Consider the following 12,691-nt stretch of genomic DNA (forward strand, 5'->3'; position numbering starts at 1 on the left):
TTCCTGATGCCCTGCAAAGCAAGGCCCTCAAAATCATTGGGATCTCCCATGATGAAGCCGAGTTTCTAGGCCTCATACTTTCGCATTGCAGGCTGGTTTGGTGGCCTCTGTATTCTGCCACCTCCATTTTGGTTTTGCACCCTCTGACCTCTCTTGGCTTTGTCTCTCCCAGGTTTCTGTTGGGCACACATGGTCTCCCAGGGACCCTCTTGTTGAACCTCCAAAATCCAGGCTCACGGCTCACCGCTCACCTCTACTCATTTCTTCCTGTTTTCCCTCGTCTGCGGAACCAACTTCCCCAGTCTGATCAGTCCCATACTTCCCTCCAGGGCCTCAAGACAGCTGTTTACCACCACCGCAGGTTATCCCCCATCCATGCTCATTTTTTTTTTTTCATTTGTCAGTTGGTTTGTACCTCTTCTGCCATATCCTCCCATTAACACTGATAATAGCATGTAAAAGTGCAGACTTGCGATGTCATCAATACTATCAAAGCTTGCAGGGCACCCGCAAGACCCGCCAGGGGGATGACATCAGACAGCAGTGACGTCGTACCGTACCCTGAAATAAAATCACTACGAGTCACTTACAATGGCAGTGGAAGATCTTTAGCCGATCGAAGGCTTCCATGCAGGGAAATGCGCAGGAGCGGTTCGGAATCGAGTGGTGCCCCATACGGGATAAACATGTCCGATTTGACCTTGTAGTGATACACTGTAGTTGGGAACAAAACAGATACAAGGTTAGATTAATGGAGCAATGACTTCTCGTTTGACATTCCAAGGTCAATGACTGGAAAGACAAGCTTTATTTTTTCCGGTGTCGTCTCTCGTTCTTTTCTGATTTACTCTTATCTGGTTCAGTTTTATTTTGATATCTGCTACCACCGAGTTGAGGTCATACACTACATGTGGCAATCTAATGGACGCAGCAAAAAAAAACAAATATTTTTGTTATTATGATGCGCCGTGCTATACAGATTGTCGGTTCTCCCAAATGAGTTTCTTTCGCTGGCGTAACATTCCTGGATGGGTGGTGCCACTCAGACATGGAATGTTTGACTGAAAGTGGCAGAATTGGTAATTTGTTCAGGGTTCGAGTGATTATCACGCGATACATTTGAGTCGTGTTTTCTCACCAGAATGAACGAGCTCATCAGCTTGGATAAGGAAACTTCTGGGATTGTGCTGTACCTGCTGACCATGTTCTTCCTTCCCGTGTTGGACAGGTTCAAGTCCAGAAGAGCTCTTCTAATGTTTTCTTAGTTATGCAGTCCCAATCTTAGTTATGCAGTGTGTGCCAAAATGTAGTCCCAATTCCTCATTTATGATGAAGAAGCGATACGATAGTGTGTGCCCTTCACCGTGAACATGAAACTCTACGTCGGGTAGATCAAAATCTCCCATGATCAGGGGATGTGAATGAGGCTGAGATGGACGCTTCCTTAGTAGTTTGCAGTAGACGGTCATTTGCGAGTTGCTGTAGCTGTTGGGCTGCAATATACAATTCCTATTAAGAGTCTGAGGTTTTTTTTGTGGAATTTCCCACCAAATAGAGTCCCCCAGGTCCTCTCTGATTAGAGACTCAACAAAAGGGAGCTCGAAGTGACATGTGGATTTATAGAGCAACGCCTCCACCACCCACGTCTTTACTTGTCTCCTGATGTTCCTTAAATAGGTTGACACCATTGAACTGTTTTATTATCTTTAAAGATTTTTTTTTTACTAATGATTTTCTGACCAGCATCCAAAATGGCCGATACGCCTCTGAAATTGGGGGAAAAAAATTCCCATACACTTTGGAATGCTTTAGATTGCAGTTGGAATTGCATGATATAATAGATGAGTTAGATGCCAAAGAAAATCTGTACATCATCCTGAAGTCCCGCACTTCATATGTTATCATTAACTCGTCCCCCACGTAGCAGGTGACGGGGTTTTGCAACCACTTCCGCGTGTCTGTTTGTCTATGTGTGTCTGTGTGTCTGTGTGTCTGTGTGTCTGTGTGTCTGTGTGTCTGTCCAGGCCACAACTTTATTTTTTACCATTTCAGCTTTTGTCCTCAAATTTTCAACAAAGCTTTATTATAAGAATATGGAGAAGACAAATTAATAATTTGGTCAAAAGGTCAAAGGTCAGCATCACATAAAATTGTCAATTTTCATCCAATTGACCTGAAATTTAAAGAAATTGCATATTGGGTCACCAAATTGGTTCACCAATAAAAACTAGAATCTGATTGTTTTTTTATGACCAAAAGGTCAAAGGTCAAGGTTGTATAACTGTCAATTTCCATGATATTTGAGCAGGGTTTGTATGTTGAGCCACTTAAGCCTTTTGCTTTTGAGGTCAAAAGATCAAAGCCGACTGAAATCGTCAATGGTTTTGTATTTTATTTGTTAGCTGCTTTTGTCATGTTTTGCATACGGAAGAAGAAGAAGTCTTAATACAAAGCGGACGTGGACGGGCTTTGCATTTTCAGATGCTTTATAGTTGCAATTATAATATAAGCCAAAGTTCCTACACAAGACATACGGTGGGATGCCATTTGTTACCTATAAAAGGTGAACTCGCTGCAGTCTGCAGGTAGAGACCCTTGTGGTGGATGGCGTGTCTCCGAGCACGGTTATTCAACCTGAAGGAAACGACATTAGCAGGAGAAACCCGAGAAAGCTTGGAAATGTTGCATCGTTCATGATAAATAACATCAAATGTCCAATCCTCTTATTTCATTGTCCAGCTTGTAATATGCACAGTAGTTTCCAGGTAATCATTCTGACAATTTTATTTTGGATGTTTGTGTGTTTCCTTCACTGTTAAATTGCATTCTTAGTAGAGGCTGTACTGATAATTATTTAAAAAATGAACAAAATGGATTCACCCTTCCGCACATGATTCGTCTGTAATTTTGTTACATCACGAGTCTATCTGCCGTGATCAAGCATTCCTCCCAAGATTATCGCAACAGTACAACAATGCAAGAAGGTCGGATTCATCACTCACTTCACTTCCTTGCCCATCAAAGGGCAAGTAGACTTGTTGCATTTAAGGCAATGGCCTCGCTGCCATTCTTCTAGCGAAGAGCAAGGATATGCTGGAGGTAGATATTTGCTACGAAGCGTATCCACAAATATGTGCACCGCACGTTCATGTCCGCACTTCAAAGTCTGGGCCACACCTGAGAACACGAGAGAATGCACTTCATGAATGATTATTCATTGAAATCTGGGTCTCTGCTCTGGCTGACATATGCTGTGGCCTAATCTTTCGTGGAGAATGTCCCAATTATTGTAGTGCTCTGTGTAGTCGTTGTATAGTCCCGGACAGTTCTCTCAGAAAAGCCCGCTGCATGGAGACAGCTGATTGATCTCCCAGGAGCGACTCAGAGATCCCCCACATACAGGATGGTGTACCCCGGACTTCATGAAGTCAGGGCCACGACAAAGGTAGAGATAGAGAGGGAGAGAGACAAGAGGGAAAGGGCTGGTCTTTGGGGACCAATCAGCACTCTGACCATGACTATGCTGCCCTGATGAAACCGGGCAGCAGGGAAGAGTGGGGAAGATTTGGCCCCCGACTTGTATGTTGGGGGGTGAGGTGAGGGGGTAAAACCACTGCAAAGAGGTGTCCCTAATAGCAGTGCCCTGTTGCTTCCATTGGTTGGGTGTGTTGGCCATTTTTTTTTTTTTTTTGTATACAAGATCGAGGCTCATGAAAGAGCTAACATAAATCACACAGAAAGACAAACCGACACATAAAACATATAGCATGGGGAGCGGTAGACAAGATGGGGAGAGAGGGGGAAGGACACAAACACAACATTTGAGAGCAGGGACATCGAGAGATCTGTGGGAGGGAGAGAGCTTTGGGGGGGGAGGGGGAGGCATGGGAATGGGGGGTGGGAGAGGTATAAAACATATGGACACTGCCAGGACTTCCAGGAAAGAAGTTGGAATTTCAAACAAGGTGGATCTGGGGTGAATTAGTGGGGGTAGAAAAGATCAAGGTTTTGGATGGGGGAAGATAAGAGATGGTGGTGAACAGCTGTTTTAAAGACCTGGAGGGAGGAGTGGGATTGAAGGGAGTGTGGGAGTTTGTTCCAGAGGCGGGATAAAAGGGGAATGGAAGAGTGAAGGTGAATAGAGAGCCTAGATTTCGGCAGTTTAACCATCAGAGGGTTGCTGGCAGATCTTGTGCGACCTGTAGGAATATTTGGGGGACAAAGCACAGAGAGAGCTGGGGGAGCAAGGCCGGAGAGGAGTCGGTAGAAGACAGAAAGACCAACTACCTGCCTGCGGTGAGTGAGTGAAAGGCCCTCGGAGTTAGCTTCTTCGCGGGAGATTCCAATGATTCTGAACGCTTTGGTTTCAAAAGCGTGAAGCCGAGCTAGGTGTGAGGCAGGAGCACCGGCCCATAGGGGAGAACAGTATTCCATTGAGCTGCGGATGAAAGCCTTGTATGTGGTGAGAAGCTCAGGTGTGCCTAGGAAGGACTTCGCACGACGGAGGATGCCCAGTCGGTGACTGGCTTTGGAGGCCAGCTTGGAAATGTGGTTTTCCCCAAGAAAGATCATGGCAGATAGTGAGAACCAAAAGCTTGAGCGACAGAACTTCTTGGAGAGGATTGTTGAGAAAGTAGATGGGAGGGTTGTCCAGTCGGTCTTTTCGGAGAGACATAGTAAGAGTGTGAGATTTGTCAGGATTGAAAGACATGTTCCACTTGTTTGACCAGTCTGTGATTTTGTCCAGGTTTTCAGAGAGTGAGGAGGCTGCAGACTGCCAATCTGAGGGAAGAGGAATGGAGCGGCAGAGAGTGGAGTCATCAGCAAAGAGATAGAGAGGATTTTCCAGAGAGTCGGAGAGATCATTGATAAAGACCAGAAAAAGCACAGGGCCCAGAACATGCCTTGGGGAACTCCAGCCTGAACAGGAAGGGGAGATGAGAGAAATCCATTCAGGGCCACACGTTGACTACGACCAGAGAGGAAGTCCGCAAGCCATGCGTGGAGATTTCCATGGATACGATAGGAGGAGAGTTTGGTGAGCAGAGCTGGGTGCCAGACCGTATCGAAGGCACGTGATACGTCAAGGGAGACAGCTCTGATTTCCTGTTTGGCATTGAGGACCTCCATCCTCAATGCCAAACATTAGTTTGGTATGTGGGCTAAGTCTATTTGGTCTTCCCACCTGAGTTCAAAGCTTATGAAAGGATCCCAGCTCAAATCGCACAAGTTGTGTTGATTTGTCGATTGTGTACTGTATGCCGTGTCCTTATAATTCATGTTATAGACAGTCTCCTAATATAGTCTTGTTCTATAGATATCAAATAAACAATCTTCCTCATGAGTTATAAAAAAAAACTGGAAAAAAAAACATTCAATAAAAAATATCAGAAAATAAAACGAGGAGGATCTTATGGACCAACCCCAAGGTGCATTTCCAAAGATTTATCAGTGTGGCCATTGGAGCATACCCATGATGCCGTACTTTCCAACATTCTCATAGGCAAGGGACCAGTCACAGCCTGGCTGGTATGACCCTCCATTGGGATAAAAATCTTGGTGGCCAACAGGCCTTCGGATTCCCATGCTGAAGTTCATGCCTGCAGGACCGACGATTGAGGTATGAATGGCATCCACAAAGAGCGCATCATCTGGAGAGAGGGATTTATCTGGCGGAGCAGTTTCAAAAATGGGTCCAGCTGGATCAAGGCCTGAAAATAAAATTAGGAGAGATGTTACATAGAGATAAAGAAACAAGAAGACGTTATGCGGAGCACGATACTTGCAAAATCCACCCCCCACCCCCAAGAAAAAAAATTCCATTGATACAGCATATTGTCCATTTCATCAAGATTAAAAATGACAATCGTGATCAAAGCTCAGGTCAACAGGAAGAAAAGTGACGATTTTTCAGATGAAATTTGATGATTTTGTAAGGTTGACCTTGAGTTGACCTTTGACCTTTTGACATCAAAATATTTAGTTTCCTTATTTAGTGACTCGATGTGCAAATGCTGTTCAATTTTCTAGTCAATCAAATGAAAATTGGTGATTTTAGAAATTCGGCCTATGTTGACCCTTTGGCCTATGTTCACCTAAAATATAATTTGTGGTTGAATTCAGTGACCAGATATGCAAATCATCTTCAAATTTCAAGTCAATTGGATGAAAATTGAGGATTTTAGAAATTTGGCCTATGTTGACCTTTTGGCCTATGTTGACCTTTTGGCCTATGTTGACCTTTTGACCTATTTTGACCTCAAATATACTTGGTGGTTGAATTCAGTGACCAGATATGCAAGTCCTCTTCAAATTTCAAGTCAGTCGGATGAAAATTGAGGATTTTAGAAATTTACCTTTTGACCTTTTGACCCCAAAAACAACAGGCTTCTCAATTGGGACGACCTATACAACTTGGTGAAGTTTCGTGACAATCGGTTTAGAATTGTGACCTGTAGGCCGGTGACAAACAAACAGACAAACAGACAGAGACAGACAGACAGACAGACAGACAGACAGACAGACAGACAGACCCACAAACGCAACCGACCAATATACTTGAAAAATCTTCGATTTTGCAAGTAATAAATACAAATCAGGTATGTCAGTTTAGGGATGGATATGAATTAATGAAGTATGGGATATACATATATATTTTAACATTTAAGAACTGCAAATAAGTTTGGTGATTGTATCCTTTAAATGACCAGACGATACATTTAACTTTTGACAGGAGTACCTTGTATATGTACAAGAACACGTAATGTTAATAAACCAACAAATAGTCCTTCACAAATACTTTATTGTGGTGGAATGAGTTGGCCAGTGGAACGACCGCAGACCCACGTCGAAGGTAAACTTACCAGTAATGCGGCCAATCTGTCCGCGGCTCACAGCAGAGCCAACACTGCCAGCCACGTGAGCTCCCAGGCTGAATCCCACCAGGTGGACACGTTTAGGCAAGTACCCCCACTGCTCCTGGATTGTGTAAAGGAGGATAATGTCATTTATCAGGAGACTTCACAGCACCATATCTCATGGGCTACACAAGCCAAAAGGTTATTGCATCAGCGGCAAAACTTTTGCTTCAATTCCAGCTCACACAGACGACAATATCCAGTATTGTCTCCTTCAAACAATGGCAAACATACATATACAGACTTGGCATTTAATATGGAATATTTTTTTTGTGGGGGTGAACTTACTTTTCAAGATGTCTTAGAACCAAAAGTTCATTGGAATTATGTTGAAATTATTCTAGATTTTGTTAATGTGACCTTTAAAAGAAACAAAAACCATATTTGACATTTCGAAGCAAATAAATTGATCCTTGAAAGTGATGTAAACTGATCTCGAACTCAATTCATGGACAGTACTGTGTTAAACTTCTGTACGTTTTCCAGCAGTATCTCTATTTTTCACATTAGCCAAAAAATTTTTTAACAAAAACAAAAGTTCAATTACGACTGGGATTACCGACAGTAAAATTACAGTTCAGTACTTCATGTAACCCCCACGAGCATTCAGGAGAGCACGTACACGTTACGGCATGCTGTTCACGAGATTTGCCAAGGTTTGGACAGGAATCGCTTGCCATGCAGTGACAATAGCCTACTGCAATTCACACACAGAGGTAGGCTGGTGGTCCAAGTGGTCGATTTGACGCGTTAATTCTGCCCACAAGTTCTCTATCGGATTCATATCCGGGGACATGACAGGCCACTCCATATGTTCAACACCACGGTCAGCAAGAAAGTGTTGGATCATGCGAGCACGATGAGGCCGTGCATTGTCATCTTGGAAGACAAAGTTTCCTCGAAAGGCTGCACAAGCAAATGGAAGCAATGTTTCCTCCAGAATGGCCCTGTACTTGAACTGGTTCAGGTTTCCATTCAGAACAACCAGGTCAGTTTTGCCCCCTGCATGAAAAGCAGCCCAAACGGTCACCCCACCACCTCCAGCTTGGACTCTTGGCACTATACAATCTTTGTTGGAGGCTTCATGCACTTGTCTGCATACTCGGACGTGGCCATCTTGACGATAGACCAGAAATCTAGACTCGTCACTGAAGATCACATGATTCCAGTGTTCTGGCTGCCATTGACGGTGCTCTCTGGCCCACTGCAATCGGCGCTGGCGCTGGCGGTGTTGAACCAGTCGTTGGTTGACTAGCCTTCTGGATACAGGCACATTTGTCAGTTGCTGCCACTCAGCCCTAAGCCGATTAGCTGACTTGGTACGGCCATTGCGGACTAACCGGTGCAGCTGGCGATCATCTCTCCTTGTGGCTCTGCGGGGACGTCCTGGCCTCGGTATTGGAGTAGGGACACCCCTCTGAGCATTTCGTTTCAGGATCTTTGACACCTGACCTTGAGTGATGCCATACTGCCGAGCAATAGCACGCTGTTTCATACCGTAATTTCGTAAAGCCACCACTCCATGACAAACAGCATTGTCGAGTTGACGGACCATCTCCAGAGGAAGCGACAATAACTTTTGGAGATGTGCAGCAGTTGCTTTCCACTAATACAGAATGCAACAACCCTTGTATACCCGACTGTGAAGCCAATCGTCAAATGCACCTGTCCGTACATTTTGCCACGCCACCTGTGATATAATCCTGTTGTTGACTTCTTGCTGCGACAGACAATCCGTGACATGGTTCTTTTAACAAATAAATCACCAAAGTGTAAAAGAAACTCACCAGATTGATATACTGAGTTAAGAAAGTAAACCCAAGTCAAGAAGAAAAAAAAAAGATTCCATATTAAATGCCAAGTCTGTATGTATGTATGTATATATATATATATATATATATATATATATATATATATATATATATATATATATATATATATATATACATACATATATATATATATATATATATATATATATACATATATATACATATATATACTGTTACGTGGTCCCCTCGGTGAATACCTGGTCTCGGTGACCCCCGGACCGTGAGAGGAACTCCGCCAGCAAGCTGTATTATATATGCGCTTTCGCCACGCAATCCATATGAATTTAACCCAGGAGACAACTGATGTTCAAGGATATATTTCCAATGGTAATGATACCATACAATTTCAATGACACAACCACGGAGATTTTTCCCGAGCAATCAACAATACACAACCATCAACAATATTTCAATGACACAACCACGGAGATTTTCCCCGAGCAATCAACAATACACTACCATCAACAATTCCCCAGCCACAATCAATTCCCCATGAGTAAGATGGCCATCTTATACATGTGTGTCCCGGTGAGTACTCACGACACCCTTTTGGTCTCGGTCCCGCACAATGTCTCTGGGCCCCTCCTGACCAAGATGATGGTCGCCGTCGCCGCTCTCGGGCGGTTGAACGAACCCCAGGTGGACGTTTTTCCACCGGGCAGGTATCGTACCAGGCACCGAGGCTGCAGCCCCTCGTGGCCACGCGAAGCGGATACGGTAGAGCAAGCCAAACCCCACGCCGCTTGCAAGGCGCGTTAGGCCCCAACGTGCGACCCGCACACGTCTGTTTGGACGGTGCCGCGAACGAGGCCAGACGCGGGTTCGATGCACGGCCCCACGTCAACTTGACGTCTCCACTGGGCAGGTACACGTTCCGGTAATTCCTCTCGCCAGACAGGCTTCGGAACGCCGCTGTTCCACGCAGCGCAAGGTCGATCCCACCTTTTGTCGGAGCGGGGCGAGGAAGAATAATACTCGTCCTTTTTTCCTCGTGTCTTTTCCTCTTCCGTTTCCGGTCACTTCCGTTTCCGGCCACTCCCTCAGAAGGGCTCCTGACCCTCCAACCACAACAACTACACAACAACTTAATATACTACACACGGATAAGCAAAGACCTGAATGGTAATTCACATACATTCACATAAATATGTAACACTCCCCCCCTTCAAGAAAGAAAGTTTGAACCCAGCGAAAACTTTCTTTGCCGGCCAATTTGGAGAAACAAACCAGATAACTCAACCCCCCCCACATTATCCGTTCCCCCCGGGCACAGTTATCACTTAAAAATAAAGCAACCAAAATTTCACCACAACCCCTCCAGATTACTCCCTCTGGACTAAGTACCAACAACGACATTGTCCCTGCCAAATCCAACTCCATCTCATGACCCTCTGACTTTGACCGTCAGTTTCTTGGGAATGAAGGTTAAGGGGTTGATCAAAGATCCAAAGTTAAGCAACTCGATAGCACTTTTTCCGGGAGGCCAAGCCGAGTATTCACTACATGGATGCCTTTAGGAACGCGGAGTTCACGGTTAGTCCGTGCAGGAAAGTTCTCTACATGGGCGCCTTGAGGAACGTGGAGTTCACGGTTAGTCCGTGCATGAAAGTTCACTACATGGACGCCTTTAGGAACGGCGTTCACGGTTAATTCGTGTAGGAATCTTGGCTCGGCGGCTCCGCCGCCTTCAGTGCTTCAACTTCTCAGAACTTCCCTAATAATTAGGGTGGGACCACTGGTCCCTGTAGTCCCATGAATAGCGGTCTCCTTCTTGGCCACTACCAAAACTACCGCCCAGTTGTCCTCTCCTGTAGACCTCTCGACGCCTACGAAATGCCTTCCCTACTGTTATGGTCCGACCCTCCAAATCCTTGCCATTCCAATTCTTCTCTGCCTCTCTGGCGTATTTTGTGCTGGCAAACGTGACAAAGCCGAACCCTCTTGACTGTTGCGTTTCCCAGTCTCTTACCAACCGCACTTCCACCAGCGGCCCATATCTGTTGAAGACAGAGGTCAGAACTTCTTCCTCTGTTTTGAAGTTCAGTCCCCCTACAAATAACTTGGCACTTTGGTCGCCATCCCGAGCTGGTGTGATGTTATTTTCCCTGCTGGGCTCTTTACCAACCCTCAGGTTACCATAAACTTGACCCCTGGCCAAATCATTCCCGATAACCACAGATACACCCTCTACAGGAAGCGTGGCTTGTAAACCGACGGTGACCGGTCCTGACACCAAATCGGACTCCAACTGGATGACCTGAAGGGGAGCACTAACACCGCCCCCGATCCCCTGTAAACGAACACTATCCCCCGTTGCCGTCTCCTCGGACCATGGCAAAATGCCTTCAAGCATTAAAGATTGATGGGCCCCTGTGTCCCTCAATATCCTAACCGGTCTCCGGTTAGTCGAGGCTCCATCCAGTGACACAAACCCCTCTGAAATAAATGGTTGGTAACCCTTTTGATGGCGATTTCTTACGCTAGCCATCGCATTCGGAGTTGTAATAGTCGGACTCCGCTCTGGGTTGTCCCTTTTCATGAGGTAACAACTGGACATCAAGTGTCCAGGTTTCTTGCAAAACGCGCAAGTAGGCCCGGAGGAAAAACTCGGGGTCTGCCTCGGGCCCCCCGAACTATAAGTTTGTCTTGGGCCCGCATCCCTCTGATTTCGAACCGGTGGGGTATCATAGTTGTCCCCATAATCATCTCGAGGCCGCCGCCATGTATGGTCGTTCTCCGCACCTGCTGTTCCCCACCTCCCCTGCGGAGATCTAGGCGAGGAGTTAGGTTTGTGGACCCCTATTCGGTGGGTTAAGGCATAATCATCTGCCATGGTGGCTGCGTCCCACAACTTTGGTACCTTCTTTTCCTGCAGGTACACTTTGATGTCCTCGTGGACACACTGCTGGAATTCCTCCACCAGGATCAAGTCCCGCAATGTCTCGAAGTCTTTCCCGACTCCTTTTGACTCACACCACCGATCAAACATGTTTTCTTTCACTCTGGCAAACTCCACATGGGTCTCACTCTCCCTCTTCCTGGCATTCCTGAATTTTTGCCTGTAAGCTTCCGGAACCAACTCATAGGCCTTGAGGATGTGCTTCTTCAGTACCTCATAATCTGCACATTGGTCCATTGGTAGCGCCGAATAAATTTCCTGAGCTTTCCCCACCAGCACACTTTGCACGAGTATGGTCCAGGCCTCCTCCGGCCAGTTTAATTGTCGAGCCACTTTCTCAAAGTGTGGGAAAAATTTCGCGACTTCCTTTTCACTGAACGGTGGAACCAGCCTCACATGTCTGCCCACATCCCAGGTTTTCTGGTTAGGTGTCGACCCCGTCAGCAAGGGTGGTGCCTCTCCCCGTTCTCTCATTAACTCCAGCTCCTTGAATTTGATTTCTTGCTGAAGCTCCATGTCACGTTCCTTTAATTCCCTTTCCGCTTTTCTCTCCTCTGCTTCGAGGTCCCTTGCAGCTCTCCTCTCCTCTGCTTTTCTCCCTTCTAACCTTTCCTGGAGTTCTCGTTCCACTCTCCTTTCCTCTGCTTCTGCTTTCCTTTCTTCTTCTTTTAACCTTTCCTGGAGTTCTCGTTCCACTCTCCTTTCCTCTGCTTGCTTCTCTTCTCTCCTCGCTTCTGCTTTCCTTTCTTCTTCTTTTAACCTTTCCTGGAGTTCTCGTTCCACTCTCCTTTCCTCTGCTTGTTTCTCTTCTCTCCTCGCTTCTGCTTTCCTTTCTTCTTCTGCTCTTTCCTTTTCTGCTTTCCTTTCTTCTTCTTTAATCCGTTCCTGGCTCCGTAATTGCAACTCCAGTTTCCGGAGCTCAACGTCTTCTGGTTCTTCGGGTAGCCACTCCCAGGCTAACTCGTCCCATGTTCCTAATCCCACCATAGATTGTATCACTGTGGCCTGCAACTCTGCCTTCCTCAAATTAGTTCGGACCTCCA

General features: G+C 45.8%; 1 protein-coding gene across 1 annotated transcript in view; it reads right to left on the reverse strand.

Annotated features, from left to right (window-relative positions):
- The window catches only part of LOC137417748 (lipoprotein lipase-like), a 63,649-nt gene that overhangs the window by 12,052 nt on the left and 38,906 nt on the right, over positions 1-12,691 (reverse strand). Inside the window, exons 5-9 of the mRNA XM_068103649.2 lie at positions 6,864-6,978; positions 5,472-5,711; positions 3,003-3,177; positions 2,555-2,634; positions 591-714 (exon numbers count right to left, since the gene is read on the reverse strand). Of these exons, the coding sequence (XP_067959750.2) occupies positions 591-714; positions 2,555-2,634; positions 3,003-3,177; positions 5,472-5,711; positions 6,864-6,978 (734 nt within the window). The remainder of the gene's footprint in view (positions 1-590; positions 715-2,554; positions 2,635-3,002; positions 3,178-5,471; positions 5,712-6,863; positions 6,979-12,691) is intronic.

Source organism: Myxine glutinosa, chromosome 4 (genome assembly GCF_964187855.1).
Source record: "Myxine glutinosa chromosome 4, kmMyxGlut1.1, whole genome shotgun sequence".
In the NCBI taxonomy this organism is placed as follows: Eukaryota; Metazoa; Chordata; class Myxini; order Myxiniformes; family Myxinidae; genus Myxine; species Myxine glutinosa.